This window comes from Rhinolophus ferrumequinum, chromosome 17 (genome assembly GCF_004115265.2).
Source record: "Rhinolophus ferrumequinum isolate MPI-CBG mRhiFer1 chromosome 17, mRhiFer1_v1.p, whole genome shotgun sequence".
In the NCBI taxonomy this organism is placed as follows: Eukaryota; Metazoa; Chordata; class Mammalia; order Chiroptera; family Rhinolophidae; genus Rhinolophus; species Rhinolophus ferrumequinum.
The window spans coordinates 8,266,489-8,292,405 of NC_046300.1; the positions used below are offsets into that span (position 1 = coordinate 8,266,489).

The following is a 25,917-nucleotide window of genomic DNA, read 5'->3' on the forward strand; positions in this document are numbered from 1 at the left end:
GCGTTTCCTCCTCGGAGCCTTTGTTCATGCTGCAGGTCCATACCTGAGCCTGTGACCTGCCATGATCCAGGTGAGCCCTGTGAGGGCTCAGCTTTTGTGAGCGCCTCTGCCCCTGGGGCAAGCAGCTGTCGCCTCCTGGCTCCTCTCTCCCTTGCTTATTGAATTGACTCACAGAGGGAGGGTTCTTCAGATTTCTTGAGAAGGTTGCCGGTGCGTATGCCCTTAATGCTGTGCTTCCAGGAAGGTGGAAGGAGTGACAGCCGTTCCTTGTGAGTGGGCTGTGGTATTACTCACTTTGCTTCTCGTTTCTGGTGGTGACACTTCTGAGGAGTCATCTCTTTGGCCTGCGTTTTCATCAGGGAGCCTAATCAAGCCAAGCCACGTGCCTGGGCAGGTTCCCTGTAACACAAACAGCAACATGGGACAGGAGAGGTGGCTTTAAATGTGGATTCCATGGGAGAACGCAGGAAGGAAGGGAGTTCTGGATCCCCGGGCCTTCAGCTAGAGTCTTCTTTTCTGATTTTATTGGTTTAAGGTCCTCTGCTTGGAAGCAAGAGAAATTAACGTTGGCTCACGCAAGCGAAAAGAAGGTTTGTTGGAAGGCTATGGGATGGCTCACAGACTGCAAGGACAAGCTGATGAGCTCCTCTTCAGAAAGGACTGGAGCCCAAGCAGCCTGCGATCTTGGGGGCAGGGAATCTCTTGGGGACGAGGAAGGACCACCACATCCACTTCCTGTTTCTTCTCCTGCTCAGCAAAGTCCAGGGAGAGAGGCCCAACCGGCCTGGCGGGGGGTCAGGGCGGGGCACCTTGACTGACAACCTTTCCCGGCCAATCCCATGGAGGGAGGTGGTTCCCGTGAGCCGTACCAGGCTGCTGTTGCTCAGAGGAGGAGACAGACAGGGACAGGAGGGGCCCTTTGCTGCACGCTCCCGGGAACAACAGGGGACCAGGCGCAGCAACTTCCCTCTAATGCTGCTGCCAAGTGACATTGGTTTCATGTCAGGGGCCCAGGCTTTTTGGTGTTTCTTTGTTGAAGGCTACCCCACTGAACATTCTTTATCAATGAATCACTGTACAAGAATGTGTTTCCTGAACGGTCAGCCCTGTGTAAAGGTTTATCCCAAGGATTTCTCTCAACCTGGCCTGTGCACAGAGAAGGGTGGGGAAGGCGTCCAGAATGCCGGTGGCAGAGAGAAGGGGTTGTCTGCTGAGAAGGTGATGTCTGTTACACGTGCGTGCTTTCCCCTGCCACTCGTGAGAAAAGTGCCCTCTCTGGGGAGTGGCCTGTTAGTGCCAGTACCGAGAGGGCTGAGAGTTTACCAGAGCGAGAGCAGCAGTGTTTTGGCATCTTTGGTTAGACTGACAGTAGCTCAGTCACTAAGAGCTGACCGAGGTCGTGTGTGTGTGTGTGTGTGTGTATCGACGTCTCCACGCCTTGCGTGTAGGTATACTGGAACCCTTCTCTGCCCACGTCACTGCCAACCCCCCAGAACCCTCGTGTGCAGAGCCCGGCATTCTGGTAACTGCTTTTCTCCCTTCTGGCAGGTACCACAGATGGTGTCCACTGTCAGTGCTGTGCAACGTGTGCCAGGCTGATCCATGGTCACTTTCCGGGATGGCAGCAAGGTGACTTCCGCTGAGGATGACCCTGACTGACAGGCTGCGTGAGAAGATATCCCAGGCCTTCTACAACCATGGGCTGCTCTGTGCGTCCTACCCCATCCCCATCATCCTCTTCACGGGGCTCTGCATCTTAGCCTGCTGGTATGTTTCCCAGTTGCCCTGGATACAGTGGGCCGGTGTCTCGGGACAGTAGCTTCCCCAGCCCCGACTGCTCTGTAGCCCTTAGACTGTGTGTGCTTTTTGCACAAGGAACTTGGGGCTCCTTGTAGCTGCCCAATGCAGAGCTTGGGCCCTGGGGTGTTTAGCCACTGAGCTGAAACAGTCCAGGCTGGCCCTGACTTTTAGTGAGTCACCAGATTGGTTCACGTCACTGGTAATCTGTCTCAAAGTAATGTTTAGACAATTCTAAGAAACCGCAAGATAACTGAAAGGCATGACTTTTAAAATTTTCCTTCTCAGCTGTGGCAGTTTCTTTTTGGTTAAGAGCAGCCTTCGAGTGTTGCAAAGCAAAGTCTGTTTGAACAATTCCCTGGCTAACTCCAGAGACTTGGTTCTCTGCTCTCTAGTCACTTTCTGTTACCCTGGGGCCTCCTTCGGACCTCTTGTTGATTCTCACAGCCTGCTGTGCTCAGCAAGGACTGTTGTGAGAGCTCTTTCTGTCTCAGAGCCGCACAGAATGATGACATTGTAAACAGAGACGCTTGATGTGAGATGGCTGATGGTGCTCTTGGCTCTAAAACTGACAGCCGTGAAAAGCGCCCACCCTGTTATCCTTGCCTCTGGAAAGGCTTCTGGTTTCCAGACTTGTTGTACAGCTAAGTTTGTAGATGTTTTCAGTGCTGTGCGGGAAGGACGATGCTCAGCGCTGAACCCTCTGTTCAGTGCAGTTAATGATCCCAAGTCCTTCCTTAATTAGGACTAAAAAGGTGAACATCATTCATTGAGAAATTCTGCTGGTGCTTCAGGTGTGTAATTAAATGTCTCACCGGTCCTCATAATAACCTTGGGAAGTGGTCCAGTTAAGTTTCCATTTAACCAAAGGGGGCTGGAGGCTTAGAGATTTGCCTGGTCTTCATAGTTAATGAGTAGGGGAACCGGTTCAAATCCAGGCCCAGGGGTACTGGCCTGCACCCACAGTCCTGTCACCCTGACTCGCCTCGCTCTGGCTCAATATTTGTATTGATGTTTAACCTTTGCGTTGTATGGGACAAGATCCTGTGGCGACGTCCTGTAATTGGTAAGTTAGGAGTGCTCTGAGGACCCAGCTCTTGGGTTTGTTTCCTTTAAGTTAATTGGCCCATCGCGCTCTTTCAGAGTCATACTTCTCTAAGCCTGTGTGCTGAGGCACTGGTCCTCAAACCTGAGCTCGCCTCAGAGTCACCTGGGGGGCTGGTTCCCACCCGAGATTCTCATTCATCCAGTCTAGGGTGGGCCTGAGCATTTACGTCTCAACAAGTTCCCAGGCCTGGGGACCACATCCTGGGAGGCTGTGTCTTTCCTGAAAATTTCTCTGAAGTTCTACTGCATCTCACTTAAAAGTGTTTTCTCTTTTATGCTAACTTCTGGAGCAGCCGTTGGTGGTGGCGCTCAAGGTTATCATCACTCTTACTGCCTCTTGCTGAGGGGTTGGGGTCCAGCGCCCCCTCCACTCCTCTCAGTTCTAATAGCCCTTGCGCATGGGAAGGAGGGGAGGTAAGAGTAAGCTGGACAAGTACCTGGAGTTAAACTCATGTTCTGTGTGGGCAGCAGTTCTGCAAAGACAGCTCTCTACAGGAAGGGAAGGATGTTTCCTCGTGGCCGTTGGTCTTCTGGGGACTGGGCTTGCCAGCTGGCCCCAGGCGGCGTCCTGGGCAGGAGATGCAGCTGTGTGTAGCAGCGGCTTGGGCGCAGTAGGCCTTATCTTTAAATGAATATATCACACATGTTTCAAAACAGACTGTCCTTGGATTTATGACGTGGGGGCCTCTGGTGTGGAAACTCTGTGAGATGGCCAAGGTCTCAAGTATGAAGGACGCCTCCTCGACTCCGGGCGAATTGGAATGGCGTGGAGGGTTGGGGAAGAGGCAGATGTGATGGTGACAATATTTAACAACCAGTTCAGCCCGGCTGCAGCTGAGCCTGCCTGATCCCCCACAGGTGCTCTTGGCTGAAAACTGGTCCTGACAAGGGTGGGTGGGGATCAGGGTAGGTGGGCTGATGGGAAGCAGAGGGAGACTCATTTCACTGACCCCAGGTTGTCGCTCCCCGGGGGCTTCCACACATGGTATTCCATTGCCTAACGTCCTTGGAGGTGCTTGTTAGGCCCTAGATCTTTGAAAGACGATGAAAGTGGCGTGGAGAGCTGGTCGGTGGTAAGTGCCGCAGTTGGCAGGCCCACGTGGCACTTCCGTCTGTACCTTCTCCACTTAGTGCGCTGATGGGACCTGAGTGAGGGACGCTCGCTGTGCAGTGCCGATACCGGTGATGGAGGAGTTTGCTCCTTGAACAAAAAGCCGGAGAAGCAGTGGGCCGGGAGCAGGCCTGGCAGGATCTGCCGAGGCAGAGAACAAAGAGGCTTTTTGAAGCAGTGGCCCCACATAACAGGAGTGAGGAGCTAGCACCAGGCCACCTCAGTAAAGATGGCAGTAATATGTGCCGAGCTCTGTGCCAGACCAGTGAGCGGAACACAGACCCTCCCCTCAAAGCCCAGTCTTGGCCGGAGACCATCAAGTTGCTCTGTAATCGGATGTCGTGCACAGCAGATGGGACGTAGCCTTGGTGCAAAGGGACACAATGTCAGGGAGGCTTCCTGGGGGAGAACAGCTGGGCCAAGCTCCACGGGAAGGTAGGGGTGCCTTCCTCACCTTTCCTGTGTATGGTCTTGGTCGCTCAGCTCACGGCTCCCACAGCAAAAGGGCAGGGAGGGTCAGATGCTGGTTTGCCCCTCTGAGAACCTGCTGCCTGCCTCCTGTGGTCCCACCGCTGAGGGCACTGGTTTCCTTTTCGTTTTTGAAGTCACCCTGTTTTTCTTCAGAGAGAAAAACCAGCCTGTACTATCACAGGCTGGTTCTTAGTGCTATGTACTTATTTTCCCAAACCGACATTTTTGTCATGTAATCTTAAAGGAGTTTTACAAAAACTTTTCTCGAAATCTGATTGGCTTAGGAAGTTTTCCAAGGCTCGATGAAATCTCTCGGCCTCTAAAGACAATAAAAGTTGTGTCAGAAAATTCTCAGATTCTGGGCCGGCTTGGCCAGGAGGCCACGGTCGTGCACCCAGGGCACAGGCCTCGCCATCTGCTGCCACCCAGCACCCTCTTCTGTCCAGAGCAGCTCCCCTTCTGCAGGGCCTCAGGCGGCCTGCAAAGCGTGGGTAATAGACAGCTTTTAGTCGTTTAAGATACTTGGGTTCCGTTCAGTTACCTTTTATTGTTCCTGGAAGGAGAGACTTGTTCATCCTGAACCCAGGGCTGCTGCCCTTGAGCCACCTGGGCTGTCAATCCCGTTCATCACCCCAGGGTCACTCTGGGTGAAACTTGTAGCAAGTGGGCACAGTGGCAGGAGCTGTCTGTTTACATTTCCTAGAGGCTAAGCCACCCGGACCCGAGGTCTGACCAGCAGCCGCCCTGCACGGCTGATAGTGTGGTTGCTCCGACCCGCCTGGGGTGTGGTGGGGGCACCATGGGGTGCAGGAGGAGTGCCTGGGCGCCCACTCGCCGGGCCCCCTCCATGCAGGTCAGAGGTTAATGTGAGGGCATTGGGTCACCTGTAATTCCACAACCTGCTGCTCATGGTTACAGAAGGTGGGTTATGACTTGGAGAGCAAATTGGAACCCAATGAGGCCTGAATTCTAAACCTGAAGCCTGTGGGGCTCGAGAATAGACGTGGCCCCTTTCCTCCTCCTTTTCCTCTGGAGGAAAACAGTACTCAGGGCAAGGCTGGACATCTCAGCTGTTGTGGCCTCTGCTTCTCCGCCTCTCTGCCTGTCTGCCCACATCTCAGGGTTGCCCATCATCACCTTGGCCCCTTTGGGGGTGGGGGTTGCCTACCGGGACTGTGTCACAAGTTCCCTCTTTTTGTGCCCATGTGGCCACTCTCTAGTCACATTTATATTCTCTTTTTGTGAACAAGAAAGGAATCTTAAGTAACGGAAGCCCTGTCTGTGCTTGTACTTTGGAAAGTCACGCTGATAACGGAGAACAAAGTCCTGTAGCGCCATGGACCTCTGCCCGAAAGCCTCCACGGGAGCCCAGAGGACCAGCTCCAGGGCACTGCCCTGCTCAGCATTGCAAAGCTGGAGGTTCCCCCAGCACACGTGACCCCTGCCCTCACAAACAAGCTGGGAGAAAGCTTGGAAAGGCCTGTGGGAGATGAGAGACTCCTTTACCGCCCCAGATTTCCTCAATATAAGAGAGAGCAGGAGATCTCAAAACTGTCCCCTTCCAGTCTTTCATATTGGTCTCCCCTGACAAGGGAAGAGTGAACATCTCCCACCCCTGACGTCTCCAGAGAGGTGTCTCGTGCATCGTCTTCTCTGAGTGTCATTTCTGTGGTCGCTCTTTCTGTGCGTCCTCAGTGTCTCAGCTCCCCATCACAGATGACAGAATGGGAGGAGATATGGAGCCAAGACCGTCTACGTAATTTATGGGACCCAATGCAACATGAAAACCCAGGGCTGCTTATTCAAAAAGCAAGGGGAAAGTACCATTAAAGGCACTAAAACATACTTAGATAGGTGAAAGGCTTGCCCCTGCCAAAACATCCACCAGATGTGCTATGGTGCTGCCAGCCTGGGATAGGGGATGGCTGTCACCTCACCCTGTCCCAGGACACGGCTGGGGTATGTACATCTGACCCCAACTCTCTGGGTTTGTGCATTCAGGCCCCTGCCAGGTGCGACAGCCAATGGGATACTTGGACAGGGAGGGGAAGTGCAGGTCCTGGGGTGCCGGGGGGCAGGGAGCTGGTCGTCAAGGACCTGTCTCAGGGCCCATGTGTGAAGCTACACTCCAGACCCTCAGCACATGCTCCGTTGTGATGGACTTCAGTTACAAAACACAGGTGTAAAGGGAAATGTAGTAAGAATTTCCTTAGAGCCTGCAGAACTTTGGACTCAAGCGCCGTGGGGTCCTGTGCAGCCAGCCACACAGGTTGCACACCCAGGAGGCCAGCCCTGCATAGGGCATCTGGTAGTAAATGGTCAGCACACATGTTTTAAACGTCTTCCATGTGGCTGGTATTGGGGATACAGAAATTGAAATGGCATGTCCGGTCCCCACGTTGCTTACGTTAACCAAGCAGATGACTAGGAGGCTGGGATCGGTGTCTGCAGGCCACCCCACTGGGAGTGCAGGGCAGAGAGGTGCCCTGCTGCCTAGACTGGAGCCGCAGAGAGGCTGTGTTGCCTTGAAGATTGAGCAGGGGTTTGGCCAGCATTTGAGGGTGGGGAGCATTGTAGTTTGAGACAAGGACTTGAGTGCATGTAGCTTATGTGTGAGAGGAAGTGAACACCGGTAGGGAGGTGGGAAGGTGAGATGGAGGAGAAGGCGCACGATCCAGCAAGTCACCAGCACGGGCAGCCGAGAGTCATCTCCCTGGGGAACGCTGAGAGCAGTGCAGGACACCCAGCTCAGAGACCCCCGCCTGAGGGTGGGGGCTGGACTGTCTGTGCTGGGGTCAGCAGACTCCTTCCCTAAAGACAGGTGTGTGGGCTGGGGCGTGGGGGGAGACTTGGATTGCAGATCCAGTCCTGAATGGGAGACGAAGCGGCAGGGCATCCAGCTAGGCTAGAGCAGGGCTCCAGGTGAGAGGTGGTGGTCGCTCCGTCTAAGAGAAAGCCCTGGAAGTGGTGAGATGTGGCTGAATTTGGATGTGCCGTTCACCCTTGAACCATGCAGGGGATGAGGGCACCATGTATAACTGCGGTTAGCCCTCCACATACGCCGATTCCCTGCCATGGAGTTGACCCTTGAACAACACAGGTTTGAACTGGACGGGTCAGTTGAAAAAAAGTCTACGTATAAGTGGACCTGTGCAGTTCAAACCCATGTTCAAGGGTCAACTGTATTTTGACAGTGGAGCCCTCAGGATTTTCTGAGGACCAGATGTGGACTGTGGGAGAAAGAAGAGTCAAGATCAAAGTGCGTGGCCTGGGCAGCTGGATGGGTGCAGCTGAGACAGGAAAGGCAGGGGAGATTTAGGAGACATGGTTCATTTCCTTTGCCCTGTCACATCAGGGTAAGCCACGATCTAATCTGGTCATAGGAGTGAGTTTTGCGGAAGCGATGTGGGGGTGGTGGTAGAAATCCACCACTTCTTTCTTCAAATGTCTTTAGTCTCTTTTCTGACCTTGGAAAAGTGAGTGTTTTTACTTCTGAACATTCCTTGACACTTTTCTTTCAGGCTTTCCTTTTGGTCTAGAATTTGGTAGCCATGGACGGTGATGATTGCCCTGCATTTTGCATTTTTGTAGAGTCTTTTTCTTGGTGCTTTTCTTTTGCCTGTATTAAAAGGAATGTATGGTTTAAGTTTTTAAACACATCAGAAACATAATACGAGTTAGTAAGTATAGTGTGATGGTTAAGACACAAGAACAGACCTGTGTTCACATGCTAATTCTGTCACTTTCTAGTGAGGATGTAGCGTCTGCATGCCCTCATTGGTTTGTGGTGAGGCTGAAATGAGCAGATAGATGGAAGGCACCTGCATTGTACCTGGAACGGAGTAGGTGCTCAGTGAGAGTTCGGAACCGTCATCATTGCTACAGAAATAGGCAGGCCCACTGTTAGTGGTAAGAATCACGTTGGGGTGACTGGGGACTTTGGCAGCTCATTGGAGGAGGGGCCCCAACCCAGACTTTAGGAAAAGGGGAAAGACTTCCTGTGGCCAGTGATACTACATCTGAGGCCTTGGAGATGAGTTGCTTAGGAAGAGAATGGGCAAGAGTGTTCCAGCGCGTGCAGAGCCTCAGAAGCAAGTTCTGCACCTCACCGGGAGACAGGCAGTTGTCTGTGGCGGCCAGGGCAAGATTGGAGGATGACTGTGAGCCATTTTAAGCCTTTCCAGGCCTGTGGACTTTTTCCTAAGAGGCTTTATCCTAAGAAAATGGATGCTGTGGGGTGTGCTGCCCTTCTTTTCTCTTCCTGCTGGAATATTTAGACTCCTAGAATTCACAGGTATTTTTAGTATTTCAATCTGAGAAACAGGCTGCTTTTAGTTTAGTCAGTGTGTTTTGAGCAGCTATTGTGTGGAAAGTGAATATAAATAAAATGTACTGCCTGCCTTCTTCCTGTGAGCAGTGTTAGCTCCGTGCCCCGTGACGCCTCTCTAGAGTCAGAGCCTAGGGGTCAGCCCGTGCGTTGTGTGGAGCTGTCCGCAGCAGGACCTTAGCCAGGTCCAGAGACAGCCCTGATACTTACCTCCAAACAGCTAAACTTTGGCTTTGTTTTCCCCCCTTTTTCCGCCTCCCCCCCACTCCTGTTCAAGCTGTTGTTTCTCAGTCTAGCTCCCTGGCCCAGGCTGGTGTTATGAGCCTTGCGCTCCCCCCAGCTGAGGCGATTGGTCGCCAGTCGGCTGCTTACAGCAGCTCACAGCAGCTCTCGCTGGCTGCCCCACTCATGATGGCTGCCGGCCGCTTAAGCTGGCTGCCGGCCACTCACTCTGGCCACCGGCCACTCATGGCAGCACACGGCAGCACACAACAGCCCACCCTGGCTGCCGGCCACTCACGCTGGCTACCTGCCACTCCTGGGAGCACATGGTAGCACACAGCAGCCCCATGGCAGCACATGACAGCTCACGCCGACCTCCGGCTGCTCATGACAGCCCAGCTCCAGGGAGAGCCGTTGTTCACAATCTTAGCTGTAGAGGGTGCAGCTCACCGGCCCATGTGGGAATTGAACCAGTGACCTCAGTGTTAGGAGCACGGCACTCCAACCACCTGAGCCACTGGGCTGGCACTGAGCTTTAGCTTTTGAAAGCAGCAAGAGAGAAGCAACTCTTCACATACAAGGGATTCTCAATAAGATTAATAACTGATTTTTTTCATAGAAACCATGGAGGAAAGAAGGCAGTGGGATAGTATATTTAAAGTCCTGAATGGGGGAAAAAAAACAAAACAAAACCCAGTTCAACCAAGATTTCTGTATTCTGCAATACTATTCTTCAGTAATAAAGAAGAAAAGATATTTCTAGATAAACAAAAGCTGCAGAAATTTGTTACCATTGGACCAGCCCTACGAGACACACTAAAGGAAGCCTTTCAGGCTGAAATGAAAGGACACTAGACAGTTATTTATATAAGAAAAACATAAAAATAAATACTTGTAAAGTTAACCAGTATTATTGTGCTTTTGGTTTGCTTTGTAACTTCTTTCTTTCCTTTTTTGTGATTTAAAAGGCAAATTATTAAACAATTTTAAATCTATGATAATGGGCATACAATAGTTAAAGTGTAATCTGTGACAATAATAATATGAAAGGGGAGAGACATATATATAGAAACAGAATGTTTGCATACTAAGCTCCTAGTATTGAAACTAAGCTCCTCAGATTGGATAATTTCAGTTGTCTTATTTTCAAGGTCACTGATCTTTTCTTCTGCCTTCTCAAATCTGTTGTTGGACCCCTCTATCACACAGTTCAATCCAGGTTGTTACAAGTTAATAATTATAATCCGCAAGGTAACCACTAAGAAAATACCTTTTAAAATATACAGAAAAGGGAAGAAGAAGGGAATCAAAGTGGCACACTACCAAACACAATCAAATCAACAAAATACAAAAAAAAAGCAGCAATGGAGGAATTGAGGAACAAAAATCATATAAGACATATAGAAAACAACTAAATAGCATATGTAAATCCTTCCTTATTAGTAATCACATTAAATGTAAGTGGGTTAAACTCTCCTATTAAAAGACACAGATTGACAGTTAGATTAAAATGACAGAGTCCATCGATATGCTGTCTACAAGAAACTTTAGATATAGTCTACACTTTGTATATAAGAACACAAAGAGGTTGGAAAATTAAAGGATGGAAAAAAGATATTCCGTGCCTAACAGTAACGAAAAGAGCTGGAGTGGTTATATCATCATTAGACAACATTTAAAAGGTCATAAGAGACCGAAAGGACATTATATACTGATTACTTCAACACAGCAAGAGGATATAACAATTGCAAGCATACACATACCAAGCAACAGAGCCCCAAAATACCAGGAGTGCCAAAAAAATATATACACTGTTCGCCACAATCAGAAGTGTCTGGACACTGATGGTAACCACTGAGCGCCTCTTGTAATTGCAGAAGTCAAACGTCACTTGTATTCATCTTTTGTTATCGGTATATATTGAGTATTACAATTTTAATACAGTTTTCTTAAAGTGTATATATGAAGCACCCTCTGTATATGAAGCAAAAATGAACAGATCGAAATGAGAAATGGAGAATTCTATAATAATAGATGGAGAATTCAATTCAGTACTCTGCTTTTGATAATGGGTGGAAGAACCAGACAAGATCAGTAAGGAAATGGAGGACTTGAGCAATACTGTAAATCAGTTGGACCTGACAAACATGTATAGACACTCCACCCAACAACAGCAGAATACACATTTTTCTCAAGTGAACATGGAACATTATCCAGGATAGACCATGTTAGGCCACAAATAAGTCTTAATAGATTTAAAAAGATTGGAATCACAGAGTATATTTTGTAGTCACAGTGGAATGAAACTAAAAATAATAATAGAAGGAAAACTGGAAAATTCACAAATATGTGGAAATTAAACAGTACATCCTAAAACAACCAGTGGGTCAAAGAAGAAATCAGAAGGGAAATTAGAAAATACCTTGAGATGATAAAAACAAAAATGCAATATACCAAAACTTATGGGATGCAGTGAAAGTAGTACTAAGGGAAATTTACAGCTGTGGAAAGGACTCATGACTCATATCTAGGATATGTAAGAACTATAAATAAATAAGAAAAAGACAGTTGGACCCAATTAAAAAAACAGTCAAAAGAGTTGAAGAGGTGCTTAATAGAAGAGGATCTTTCCAAATGGCCATTAAGCATATGAAAGAATTTTCAACATTGTTACCCAGGACGACCTGAGATCTATCACTACCTCCTCTAAACGGTGACAATTAGTTGGACTGACAGTATCAGGAGGTGGCGAGGAGTTGGAGCAGTTGGAACTCCCATCACACTCCTGGTGGGAACATAAAATTGTACAATTACTTTGGAAAACTGGTATTACCTACAAAAGCTAAGCATATGTTTATTCTATAACCCAGAAATTTCATTCTAGGAACATACGTAACAGAAATGAGTGCTTACGGTCAGCAAAAGCCATATATAAAAATAATCATAGTAGCTTTATTCTCAATAGCTCATACTGGAAAACAGCCGCGTGTACCTCGAGTAGTAAATGTACTTTATGTAATAGACTCATTCAATGGAAAAGTGCAGATGTATGGGAAAGAATGAGATACACATATCAATGTAGATGAATCAAGCAGATATTGTCGGAGTAAAAGCAGCCAGTCACAAGAGTGCACAAGTGGAATCGATGATTTCATTTGTAAGCCATTTATAAACAGGTAAAATTCATTTATGGTTAGAAGTTCTAATAGAGGTTTGGGGCGGGGATTGCTCTTCACTGGGTGGGGGGTCACAAAGCTGCCTTCTGAAGTTCTGGAAATGTTCTATTGCTTAATCTAGGTAGTGGTTACACAGGTTTATGCATGTGTCAAAATTCACCGCACTGTTACACTTAAGATTTGTGCATTGTGCACGAAAAAGTTAATTCTCAAAAAAAAAGTTTTTTTAAAAAGTGAGACCAGAAACAAAATGCACATCCATTTTCCAACTTTTGTGTGTAAAGCCAGGGTTTTTCCTTTGTGGATGGTGAGTCCATTGACTTCTGTTCAGCACAGTTGAGTGTGAACCACAGCTTCCGTGCGTTACACAGTTTTCATGGTCTGTCCCTTCAAATTGGAACAGTTGCCCAGCAATCTGAATTAGGATCCTTCTGGATTTTTATAGTTTTCTCCCCCCAGTTTTTTGTTGTCTTACTTATGTTTAATTTGACAAGTTTGTCTGTTTGTTTAGCATCTTGCCTTTGTTATGTCTCTAAAAATATTTAACCAGTCTATTTTATCAATTGAGCTTCCTTGTCAGCTCTCTGTGATTAAAAGTGAGTTTGAAAAATGCTGATCGAGGTGGCTTCTAAGTTTCCTTCCAGCACTGAAGTTTTATGATTCTAATGTTTTGTACATTTGTACAGTCCTAACAGGGACTGCATCACCCATCTTTTCCTAACTCTTCTCTCCTTTTTTGTTCATCCCAGCTATCCACTGCTGAAACTCCCCTTGCCAGGAACAGGCCCCGTTGAGTTCACCACCCCCGTGAAGGACTACGCACCCCCACGTGTGACCTCTGACCACAAACCAGGAGAGCCTAGTGAGCAGCCGGAGTGGGTAGGTGCTCAGTGTGTCACTGAGGAGAGCCCCAGGGATTGGCTGAGGCAGGGGCTCTGCGAGTGAGCATGCGTAAGGGGGTCAGCCTTTCATTGGTGAATACGTGCCCTGGAACAGCTTTATAAAGACACCAGAAATATTTAGTTACACATTTAATGAACAACCTGTTTTGAAAGGGAGCACCAAGTGACCCCCACGTGTGACTGTGCTACAAAAACGGGGGTCTGTGGTTGTAGCTGTGGGCAGCTGGGACAGGTGGGCTGCTCACACACGGTGCACAGGCCCGGGCAGCGCCCTGGCAAACAGGCCAGCTCCTCCTTGCTGCAGGGGCTCATGACAACCCTGTGAACGTCCCTAGACAAGGTCCTCTCATCACAGTCTTGACACACTGTTTGCAGTGCGCACCTGATTTTTTCAGACCTGTTGGGTCTATTTTATCCTCATAATCCATTCAGGTAAAAAGGGTTGGTTTTTTGTTTTTTTTTTTAAAGCTCTTTTACAGTTTAGGAAGCTGGGGCCCAGAGTGATGAAGTGCCTGTTACTCAGTTTACATGGGGTCGACACTGGGTTTGGACTCCAGGTCTCCTGACTTCTGAGCCCACTGTTCTCAGACCACACTGTTCTCAGTTGACCGTCCCTGAGCTGAGCACTGATGCAAACGAGGGAGAAACAGTGTCTCTGTTGAAGGCCTCAGGTGCCGGGCCCGACTCACCGTAACTCCGGTCTCATTATTTGGAAATCTTACAAGCATGATTAGTTCGTCTCTAAACCTTTTACCTGCCAGGTGACGGAAGGAGTGTCTTCCTGCACGTGTTATGCTTTGGTCCCATGGATTGGGGCCGGACTCCCCCAGTTTGTTGTTGAGGAGGAAAACCAAAGCGCAGGAGACAGCTCTTCTTCTCCCACCCCTCCCTGATACTGCTTGCACATCCCTTCGTGTTTCTTTTTCGGGTACTATAGCAGCCAGGTCACTCGTTATAAACTTGGCTCTACTGTTGCTGAAATACACACATAACTGGTGAGATAGGCACATGCGAAAGTATAGGTGGTGTCACTGGCAAGTACACAGGCTTAATGGGACTGCCTGTGGAGGTGAGAAGGAGCAGGGTCTGATACCAGCAGGAACCAGTTCTGTAACTTAGGCTCCAGCTGGGCCAGGGCTGACACAGGACCTTGCTGGTTCACACCTTTCACCCTCATTAACCTCTTGGTGCAGTTTTCCCCCTAAAGGAAGTCATGGTTCCGTCACAAGAAGGTGCTCTCTGTGCATGTTCCGTGACTAGTAGAGTTCACGGCCTGATGTCTAATGATATGGCTGTTGGGGGAATATTTGTTTGTGAGCTCTTTAAACTTCCTTAGTGCCCTTTGGTCTGAGATGGTCATAGTAAGTGGGAGTACAAAATAACTTGAGGTCTCAGGAATAAGAGGAGTGTCCGTTTTCTGTCTTTCTGATTGGAGCCTCCATCCCCTGAATGACCGAGAAGGAGACCAGGCCTCGGTGCTGTCACCTGGTGTCATGCAGCTCAGTGATCAGGTGTCTCACCGTTGACTGTCAATGGTAAAAATACAGCTCAGTGATGCAGGAATGGTAAGGACGGCTTTAGTTATAAGGAGCAGAAAACTCAACCTGTACCAGAGTAAGCAAGAAGGGAATTTGGGGGTGGGAGGGGTTATATAACTCAGGGTGACTCAAGGACAGCCTGGTTTGGGCCTGAGAAGGAGTCCCATCTCTCAGCTCTGGGTCAGCTCCACTCGTGGTCTCCCTGAAACAGGCTCCAGCAGCTTCAGCTCCATGTTCTTGCCATATCCAGGCCAGTAGAGAACGGGCAGGTGCCTGGCTGGCTCTGAATGAGGTTACCTGCCTGTCCCCCTCGCAGATCATGTGGCCAAGAGGGGTGCTTTGCGGACTGGCATCACCAGCAGGCTGGGCATGAGAGAGGGTGGTTTCCAGAGGGCAGTTAGGAGGCTCGGGTGTGGAGCAGCACAGTGCAGGCGTCTGTGCCCAGGACCCAGTGGCCTCTGTTCTTCCTGCCTTTATTCAACACGTTCATCGCATGTCTGCAGCAGTGTGCCCAGTAGTGTGATCTAGGGGACACACACAGCCTCCCTGCCCCCGAGGAGATCCCAATCTGGTTGGGAAGAAAAAACAAAGATGTCTGTTTAAAATAAATGCTGTACATGCCAGAGGGACACAGAAACCTCCTGGAAGAGCTTCCAGTAGCCGATGCTGGAAAAGAAAGTATCGTTAGTAACAAAATGAAGTAGTATCGATTATAACCCAAAGTGTAAAACAAATATCCAAATCCATATGATTGAATAAATAAGTAAATGAGAATAGACAAACCTGGGCAAAAAATTGTAGAGTTTATGCAGATACTCGGCCCTCATGGAGGTAGGGTATAACTGCCCTTCCGTATGTGTGGGCGGTGCGTGGTGACTTCCGGAAAGGACAGCATGGAGGGAAGGAAAGTCACTGTACAGTGGGAGCCTGGCAGTCACCTGTCCAGCAAGCTGAGAAGTGTCACCCTCAACAGGGAGACGTCAGGTAGACGGTCGAAGCCCTTGCCGTGTGACGAGGAGGGCGCTGCACCTCCGGGATCTTCCTCCCAAACCCACATCCCAGTCTAATCATGAGGAAAACATCAGACGAATCCTGACTGAGGGACTTCCTGACCAGCCCTTTGAAAATTGCCAAGGTCGTCAGAAACAAGGGAAGTCAGAGAAACTAAGGAAAACAGATTTCCTTAGTTTTTACCTAGTGTTCATTTTCTCTCCCGAGGTCCTGACCTGGGGACCACATTACAGTTAGCTTACGTCTCCGGAGGCCTCTCTTGGCTGGGGGTTTCTCAGCCACTCCGTTTTTGATGACCTTGACAGTTTGGAGGCATGCTGATCAGGTATTTTGTAGAGTGTCCTCAAGTGGGAGTTGTCTGTCTTTCTCTAGATTAGACGGGGTTATGGGTTTTTCGGAGGAATGCTATAGAGGTGAACTGTCATTCTTTTCACGTCTATCAGTCTCCTAAATTAGTTTTTAAATTTCCATAAAGTTCAGTTTTTGGTCTGTAAAGTTCTTGGTACTGTGGGGTTTTTAAAAAGCCTTTCTAAAAGCTGTGTAGAGAAATCTCATTGTGGTTTTAATCTGTGTTTCCTAGATGACTAATGTCAAGTGCTTAACTGTATTTGAATATCTTCCTTTGTGGAGTGTGTGTTTAAATGTTTGCCCACTTTGAATTGAGTTGTTTTGATTTCTTAATTGAATTGTAATTCTTTCTGTATGCTGGAGATGACTCTTTCTGTGTAGCTCTCTGTCTTCCCTTTCACTGAAGGGTTCCCCCTGTGGGATGCTGGCTGCACCCTCAGTGGCACCTTTATACGGCCTGCAGGGAGGACTCAGTCAGCTCTGCAGGCCCTTGGCTCTGAGTTAGGCCCGCCCTGTGTTGGACTCACTGTGATCAGTGATCAGCGGGCTTGGGGGAGGGCAGTTCCCTCTGGGAAGGGGATGATTTTACAAGAGGAAGAGAAGAGCAAAGCAGAAATGATAGATTTCCATTTCCCAGGTGTGTGACATTGGGCATGTCATTTACCACCTTTGCCTTAGTTTCCACATTGTGATAGGGTTAAGCGAGAGAGTGCGGAGGTTTTTATTTAGTGGAGTGCGTGGCCCGTCACTCACATTCCACGAATGTTTGTGGTTATCACCATTGTCATTGATCAGATCTGGCCACAGCAGGGAGGAAGAGAACAAAGATTGTGCTTGCACTGCCCTTGGGTGTGCACCCAGGCTTGCACTCCTTGCCCTTTGCCCCTTAGCTCAGATGTCACTCTCCAGGAAGCCTTCCCCAGCTCGCTTGCAGATGTGAACCCTGCTTCGCCTTTGTGCTCTGTGTTGCAGCCCAGTCGAAATCATGTTTCATTCAAATTTGTATAGTCCAATGTTTTGCACATAGTAAGTGCTCAAGAAAGGTTTCTTGTTGAATAAAGAAACAGCCTGGCTTACTCAGGAGACAGGGAGTGTGAAGCGAGGCATTTTTCTTAGAGCATGGTAGGTGGGCCCACGTTGAACCCTGGAATATGGAGTTTAAACTTGAATTCTGGAGGCGGTGGGAAGCCATTCCCTCAGCGGCAGTGACATGATGGAAGTGGTGGTAAAATCAATTGGATTGAACTTGGAGAAACTTGGAGACGGAGGTGATGACGCCTAGGAGAAGGGTAGGGAAGGTATGAAACGGAAGGAGGGATTGATCTGAAGGAGATACCAAATCCAATTTTAATAGCTTCAAGACAGTGACGTAACTGGATGTAACTAACATGGTTTTGGCCGGATACTTTACTGGGTGGGTACGTGTGGATGGTCCTCGCAGTGATCTCTCGTGAGGCTGGAGATTCTCGTCCCGCTTCCCTCAGTGAGGAGGGGAGGCCTAGAGGGTGTCGGGACAGCCAGGGCTGGAGCTAGAAGTTGAAGCCAGGTGGGTCCCCTGAGCATGTCCTTCCCTCCACTGCGCACCCCCAGCCTGCCCAGGACTAGAGGACAACCATCAGGAGCCCTGTCTCTCAGAAGAGCTGAGTAACAGGAGTCTTCTGTATCCTTCTGCAGGGAGCCCAGCATGTGTCAGTAGACAGGTAAAATGCCTGCGGCTCTAGGTTGCTCTTTCGAAATGTGAAGGAAGGATTGTGTTATAAAACAACAGAAACCAAGCCTGAGGTCTCCTGCCCTGACCTGGTTCCCTAGACCAGGTCATCATGAAACCCGAAGCTCACGCCAGGCCTGGCCTGGCACGTCCACCGAGCAGGCTGGGCTTCCGGGGCCAGCACTGGTGTTTGTGTTGGCTGGGCCTGGACATGGTTTCCATGGAGCCCTGGTCAGGGGCCTCGTGTGAACACTGGTGGCCATGGGTCCCCAGGACTCAGCGTCCCTCCTGCGCTGCTTGTGCTGGGCCTTTCCATCGTGTCCTGTTCTCCGTGGGGACTCACATGGTTTAGAACTACCCAGGCAGGTTGGCTGTAGACAAAAAGACAGGCTTGGGCATTGGCTAGCCCTGGGCTTTCACCCTGGCTCTGCTTCCCATCAGCTGTGTGTCCTTGGACACATCCTCTTATTTCTCTGAGACTTGGTCTTATCTGGTCCTCTAGTTCAGGGTCTAACAGGCTGCAGTTATCTCACAGCCGACGAGAGGCTCTGCTCCCAAGCTGACTTGGGCTCTTTGCAGGCTGCTGCTCTGGGACTTCGTTCCTCACCGGGTGTTGGCTGAAGGTCCTCTCAGTTCCTTGCCACGTAGAACTTTCCAGAGCAGCTCACAATATGGCTGACTTCATCAGAGTGGTAGCTCCAAAAGAGGGGGGCGGAGGAGGAGTCATAGTCTTCCTTTTTCTTCCAATTATTTTTTATTGTGGCAAAATGCCCACAACATGAAATATACCATCGTAAGCATTTTTACGTGTACAGTTCAGTGGTATTAAATACATTCATGTTGTGCGTCTGTCCCCATGACTCCTTTCGTCTCGTAAAACAGAAAGTCTGTGTCTGTTAAACAATAATTTCCTGTTACCTGCTCGCCTCAGCCTCTGGCAATCACCATTCTACTTTCAGTCTCTGAATTTGACTACTTACGTACCTCATATACGTGGAATCACTTACATTTGTTTTCTTGTGACGGGCTTATTTCACATAGCATAATGTCCTCAAGGGTTATAGTCCTTTGTAACCTAATTTCCAACATGACAGCTCATCACTTGTTGTATTGTTTGTCAGAAGCAAGTCCCCAGGTCCAGCCCCCTCTCGAGGGGGTCACACTGGGGCAGCAGGAGGTGGGGCTCCTGGGGGCCATGTTAGAAGACTGTCTGCCACGGCCCCATCTGGTGAGGGGACATCCCTCTGTGCAGGCGCATCTGGCCCCACTGGCCCCATGCGTCCTCTGTCACCCACCTCAGATACCGCGTGTCATCTGTTTCCATGTCTGTTTCTCACTTGACTGTCAAGGCGGGATTATGATAGGGCCCAGAATAGTGAGTGGGCCCTGCCCACGGCCCTGGCTGCCGTTTCCTGCCTGCCTTCCCGCCTGCCTTCCAGCTGCCAACATCCGCACCTCATTTGTCGGAGGATTTCTGGCCCAGAAGGCCTGAGAACTGGTGCCCCTAGGAGCAGCCCTCAGCCAGTGACTACAGGAGTTGGTATATAACACCTCATTCTCCTCAGGTGGGGTAACTCAGCCAAACCCCCTTATCCACAGAGGCCACTTGTGCAGTAACACCCTTTGTTGGCTGCCTTCCTTTCCCTGCTCGTAGTCCTCCTTCCCTCTCTGTGTTTCCTGCACCTCCCAAGTAGACCACTTGGCTTAGGGTTTGCTGCTGGAAATGATAAGAATTAGGCTAGTGCCTGTTGAATAAACCACCATAAGGGAATTCTGATGCCAGAAGAGGCAGGTTGAGGGCTCGGATGTTGCATATGAGTTTGACACAATCGTATCAAATGACAGGACCAAGATCTTGAAAGAGTTGGAAAGATGTGGGATAGCTGCTTGGAAAGTTCCATCGGAAGTCGATGAGGATGAATGGCGCCGGCCCGCAGAGGGAGGTCCCGTCACGGCTGAGAGCGAGGCTGGGCAGGAGGCTCGTGTCTGTGTGCTTTTTGTCCTGGGAGGCGTACCAGCTGGGAAGTGACAGCAAATGAGCTGTGGATTTTACCCAGGACTGGTGGCAGGTCACAGGACAAAGAGAAGTCTAAGGCAAAGGGGTTACATACTCCTGAGAAAATCTGATGAAAGCCATGATCCTTCTACAAATGATGGTGATAACAAATGCACTGCCAAGCAGAAATCGGAGTAAATTTGGGGAGCGGGGTGCTCTTAGAACTCTTGATACCATCCCTGGAACCCAGAAAGAGAGCTCTGATTCTCGAGGATGTTCACTGGTACTTTTTTGAAGTGGTGGCCGAATGGTCCTGGCTGGGAGAGGCAGCCTGCGTGGGAAGGGGCTGGAGATGGCCTGGGGGGCCAGGCAGCTGTCCCGCCTGGAAACTGAGGGTTCGCTGCACAGTCTCAGTGGGCTAAGGGGGGATGTGGAGAGTCCGAGAAGAGCAGCGGGCAGAGGAGATGGTATGTTCAGAATCACAGTCTTGTGTGAAGGGGAACAAACCTAGGGCTGGCGGCTCCATAGTGCCATGGTGACCCTGGGTGACATGCTGCGTCCTTCCGAGGGTTTGTGGGTGATCGTTTGGGAATGGCTCTCATTGCAGAGCTGTTGGTTTCTTTGGGTGGCTCCTCCCCCATCAGGCCCGTGTGATGTGTTGAGTTGATGAGCTGCTGTTCTGGTCAGAGCTTGTGGCAGCCAGATCCGCCCAGGTACCTCTGTACCTCCTGGCAGCTTCTAGAGGGCTGAGTCTGGTACACAGGACAAAGGTCCCCAGAGCCTTCTCTGGGACACAGCTTCATAAACCTGAGCTTCACAAAGGCTCAGGTGATTGCTTCGGGTTGTTTGCACCCAGGGGCCCTTAACTTGCTGTTTGTTGAGCATCTTGACTCCTGCTTGTGTAATAACCTGGAGTAGGGCATCATCATGTGATAACCTGACGAGTGGCTAAATGACCTTCCTTTCATCTGCATACCTGCCCTTAGAGTCCTGATTGCAGGCCCGGCTGCCTCCAGGCTGCGCCTCGCAGCGCGTCATGGCTGTGGGCAGTCTGTCTGTCTGCACTTGCATGACACTACGACTCCAGGGTCGTCTGCCAGAGCGCCGCTTTTGTCAGCGATACTCAGGGCTTCTCCTGGTCGGCTCAGTCAGGCCGCCTAGCCGGCTGTCACTCCAGCCGCCATGCTTACTGCCCGACGGGCCTCCTGTGTGCCGTGCGGCTGACTGTGCTTCTCGGAGGCCGGCCCTTACCTCATGGCTCCACTCAGCGCCTCCCCTGGCTGCAGCCCCACCTCGGCTAACCCGTACGGCGTTTGGGGGTGGTGCTCCATGACACGTCCATCACTGGCAGTTACTCCTCGCCTGTTACACGTGTGAACACTTTGGTCACTTAAGTTGTTAGCCCTTCAAGGGCCCACGATAGGTTCTAGTGGGAAAAGCATGTGACATTCAGTGAGGAGACGTGGGTTTACATCCTCGCACCACCCTGCTTGAGTCATGAAACTCTAGGCAGTCATCTTGCTTCTCATAGGAGAGTCGTGGGGTCAGTGAAACAATTGCTGCGACATCCGTTAACGTTAACCTCCACATGCGCTGTTTACATACCTGTGTAGGAATATGTGTCCGTGTGTGCGCGCGCGCATGCGTCTTCTGGATGCTGTGGGGGGAATGTCATTATCCCCCTTTCGTGATGAGGACATTGAGACTCAGAAATTGCAAACATTTCTAAGACCATGCAGTTCGAAAGTGGGGATTTAAAATGGGGTCATTTGATCTTCAAAACCCGCTGACCTGCAAGTGGCAAAACCAGGATCAATAAGACAGACTACGTACACACCTTTTTAGGAGCGATGGCCTGTTGTAAGGTCAGCAGGTGTTTTCCATAAAGGGCTAGATGGTGGAGGTTTTAGGCTTTGTGGGTCATGCACTTTGTCCTCAGTGTGTGAAAGCAGCCGTGGACAGTACGGAGTGGAGTGGGCATGGCTGTGCCCAGTAAAACTTTATTCAGAAAAGCAAGCACCAGGCTTGGTTTAGCCTGTGGGCCAGTTTGCTGACCCTGGTCTATTGGGAAATGTGTAGGAAAATGGTTCATAAATGGGAAACAAACACCCCTTATGGATGCCTTCATTTTTTTTTTTTTAAAGATTTTATTGGGGAAGGGGAACAGGACTTTATTGGGGAACAGTGTGTACTTGCAGGATTTTTTTCCAAGTCAAGTTGTCCTTTCAATCTTAGTTGTGGAAGGTGCCGTTCAGCTTCAAGTTGTTGTCCTTTCAGTCTTAGTTGTGGAGGGCGCAGCTCAGCTCCAGGTCCAGTTGACATTTCTAGTTGCAGGGGGCGCAGCCCACCATCCGTTGCGGGACTCGAGGAATTGAACTGGCAACCTTGTGGTTGAGAGCCCACTGGCCCCTGTGGGAATCGAACGGGCAGCCTTCGGAGTTAGGAGCCTGGAGCTCTAACCGCCTGAACCACCGGGCTGGCCCAGACGCCTTCATTTTTGGAGGCCTGTCCCTTGGGCCCCATAGTGGATGCTCAGTATGAATATGGACCCATGTTTCTCCCTCCTGCGCTGAGCTGACCTTGTGCTCCCTCCCCCATTTCTTCTGCAGTATGTGGGTGCTCCGGTGGCTTATGTCCAGCAGATCTTTGTGAAATCTTCAGTGTCTCCCTGGCACAAGAACCTCCTGGCAGTAGATGTGTTCCGCTCCCCTCTGTCTCGAGCCTTCCAGCTGGTGGAGGAGATCCGGAACCACGTGCTGAGAGACAGGTATCGCTCACAGGGACCCCAGGCCCTGGAATCCCATTCTGTACGGCAGGAAGGTGCAGTCCTCAGTATAGCTCTGCAGAAATCAAACGAGAAGGCTGGTGGGTGAGCCAGCTTTGCATCCCTCAGCGTCCTGCAGGTCCACGGCGGCTGCATTCCCCCTGGGCCTAGGCAGGTGGCACAGACAGAGCCCTGAGCTTTGTTCTCAGGTGTCAGACAGAGGTGTACACTGGGCTGACTCTGTGATGAGCTGAGAGCCAGTTGACTTGTGTCGCCAGTAGCTTCCTGCAGAGGGGTTGTGACATGTGAATGTAATTGTGGTAGCCGTGCTGATGAGAACAAGCTTTCCGTGGGAATGCACTTCTGGAGCCCCAGGCCGGGCGCTGCTCCCCAGCCCACCTGTGGGTCTCCGGAGGATGCTGGCTTCACAGGCTGCTTTACCGCTGGTGTCAGTTAGCAGAGGGTGTTGATAGGCATTTCGGTGAAAGAAATGAACCCCCTAATTTTCACCCTATTGGCTCTGCCCCGTGAATTAGCCCAGGTGTTTTAGTGGGAGGGGCTATGCCTGCTCCCGGAACCAGCATCTCTTCGGAGGTGACCGGCCCTGGGGCCCCTTCGAAGGTCAGACAGCCACACCATGGTGTTGACCACCTGTCAGAACTTTTCCTGGCTGCCCTCATCCTCAGGCTCTTTGCCAGGCGTCTGGGAACTTGATGGCAGGGTTCCCCACCCGTGCAGTGGGTCTGCCCTGTGCTGGCAAACACAGCAGATGCCTCATCCTGTCTCCTGCATAGCTCCGGGACCAGGAGCCTGGAGGAGGTGTGCCTGCAGGTGACCGACTTGCTGCCGGGCCTCCGGAAGCTGCGGAACCTGCTGCCCGAGCATGGATGCCTGCTGCTGTCCCCTGCGAACTTCTGGCAGAATGACAGGGAACACTTCCATGCCGACCCTGACATTATCCGGACCATCCACCAGCACGAGCCCAAAACGCTGCAGACCTCAGCCACACTCAAAGGTACCCTTGGGGCCGCGTCCTCCTAGTGGGGTGCTCTGGCAGATCGGGGGTGGCAGTGGGGCTGGGTCCGTGGGGGATCTCCAGGACCTGCGGGTTTCTGTCTGCAGACCTGCTGTTTGGGGTTCCCGGCAAGTACAGCGGGGTGAGCCTGTACACCAGGAAGAGGATGGTCTCATACACCATTACCCTGGTCTTCCAGCGCTACCATGCCAGGTAAGGCTGTGGGCACGCAGCTCCTGCCTGGGCTGCGAATGAGATGAGGCGTAGAGTAACCCCCATTCTGGTGCAGTGTCCAGAGGGCCCCTGGGCACTGGCAGTGTTCAGGCTTCCTGGTGACATGTTTATAACCCTCAGCCCGAAGGTCGCTGTCTGTACACATCTGAGTGGGGTTAGCAGTAAGGGGCTAAGGTGGGCTGACCAGTAGCGTTCTGATGCCCCACGGGTCTCTCTGGAGCCTGGGTTGGGTCCCACAGGCAGCCCCCCAACAGGGCGGGGCTCTCCTGGGCCCTTGGCAGTCGAATGGTGTGTTGGGTGAGGAAGGGCCCTGAGGAAGGAGCGGGGACACCCGCGGCAGCTCTCCTTCTCCCAGCGCCCTGGACTCTGAGGGGGGGAAGCCTCCCCACCACAGAGAAGCTCCCTCCGACGCAGGGAGGGAGGCCCTGATGGACCCCCTTCCCGGGATTGTCTTTGTCCCTGGACCAAGAGGGACAGCCCGTGTGCCCCCGCCCATGACCAGGTTCCTGGGCAGCCTGCGCGCCCGCCTGATGCTCCTGCACCCCAGCCCCAACTGCAGCCTCCGGGCGGAGAGCCTGGTCCACGTGCACTTCAAGGAGGAGATTGGCATCGCCGAGCTCATCCCCCTCGTGACCACCTACATCATCCTGTTTGCCTACATCTACTTCTCCACGCGTAGGTCACGGCAGGAGGCGGGGCTTTCTCCACACGGAGCAGGCGTTTCCCGCTCGCTGGCTCCCCTGCCTTTGGAGGCGGCCTGGGTGGAGGTGTGGGCACACGCCCTGTGGTCACAGAAGCCGGGGCTTCGTCCCCCAGCAGCCCCCGGGGCTTGGCTGGGTCCAGGGCTCCTCTGGCTTCTCAGGAAAAGACCGAGAGGTGCTGTGTCCCTGAGACGGGGAAGTGGCCGTGGCCGTCCTCTTTGGTTAACCCAGGGGCTTTCCCTTCCCCGATGGTCAGGGCACACTCCACTCCTGGCAGCTCCGTCAAAGGCCTGTGTGCCCAAGTCTGGGGACCTGCTGCCTGATGTGCCCCCTCTGCCCTCCAGGCAAGATTGACATGGTGAAGTCCAAGTGGGGGCTGGCCCTCGCCGCCGTGGTCACGGTGCTCAGCTCTCTGCTCATGTCGGTGGGGCTCTGCACGCTCTTCGGCCTGACGCCCACCCTCAACGGCGGGTAGGTCCCCAACACGCGCCACCGGACCACAGCGCGGGCTAAGGTCACGGAGCCTTGTACTTCTGGGCCTGCCCTGGGCTGGACACTTGCTTTACCCATATCTTCATATTGTTGTTTTGATGTTTAAGAGGTATGTTTTTTCCACTTCAAGTTACCTGGCTTGTATTCATCCATATGTATATATAGCATATTGGTATATAAAATACATGTATGTGTATATGTCCATATGTGCATATGTTTGTGTATATGGGGAAGTATTTCTACGTGGGTACAAGTGTGTGTGTGTGCTTGGATATATATGGCTCTGTCTTGCATATGTGTGTACAGATACGTGTGCACATGGATGTGTGTGTTTACATATTGTATGTACACAGACATACTGCTCCTTGATGGCATAAGCCACAGATGATGTGAGAGAGGGTACATGTCTTCCTTTTTTACTAGTAAAACATTTAAATGCCTAACAAAATAGTTAGGATTTTAGAGTAAGCTTTTTATAAGATTCAGCATCCTCTGTAAACCGGCACCTTTCCATTGATGTGTTTCTCCTGCCATTTCTCTCTGAATCCTGGGCTGGAAGCCCTTCCTGGGGTTTGTCCTCAGGCTTCCGTCTCCTTGGCTGTGACGAGGCCCTGCCCGCCTGTCCGTACTAACCCACTGGCCTGTCCCCTACCTTGGCTTGTCAGGCTGGCTGCAGAGACAGCGATGTGTTTTCTGTTCCTTCCCTTGCTCACAGAACACCTGCTTCCTTGTTTGAAGCTGACAGCCCCCTTCCCCCCAGCGAGCCCACACCTCCATTGCTGCACAGCAGACATTGCCCTGGTGAGCTTCACCTCGGCCTGTGTCCTCGTGCGGGCGTCCCACAGTCCGTCTAGTAGTGAGCCTGCGGCCTCAGGTAGCTCGTAGTTTTCTTAAGAATAGTTCTCCACAGGGGCGAGCCGGGCTTTAGGCTGCTCTCATGGCCCTTCCGTCAGTCAGTGGCTTGGCCTGGAGTGCTTCGGAGGGGCCTTGGCCAGCA

The 25,917-nt window shown here is 51.0% G+C and overlaps 1 protein-coding gene across 3 annotated transcripts in view; it reads left to right on the plus strand.

The window, feature by feature from the left end:
• Positions 1-25,917, plus strand: part of SCAP (SREBF chaperone) — a 49,914-nt gene that overhangs the window by 16,336 nt on the left and 7,661 nt on the right. The window contains exons 1-8 of one of the 3 annotated variants that reach the window (XM_033132548.1): positions 1,199-1,218; positions 1,549-1,767; positions 12,961-13,090; positions 22,324-22,481; positions 23,273-23,493; positions 23,601-23,706; positions 24,230-24,402; positions 24,773-24,899. In XM_033132548.1, coding sequence (XP_032988439.1) covers positions 1,646-1,767; positions 12,961-13,090; positions 22,324-22,481; positions 23,273-23,493; positions 23,601-23,706; positions 24,230-24,402; positions 24,773-24,899 — 1,037 coding nt within the window. In that variant the 5' untranslated portion in view covers positions 1,199-1,218; positions 1,549-1,645. Of the gene's footprint in view, positions 1-1,198; positions 1,219-1,546; positions 1,768-12,960; positions 13,091-22,323; positions 22,482-23,272; positions 23,494-23,600; positions 23,707-24,229; positions 24,403-24,772; positions 24,900-25,917 lie in introns of those variants that run through there. The other 2 variants (XM_033132547.1, XM_033132550.1) reach the window with 2 other exon arrangements.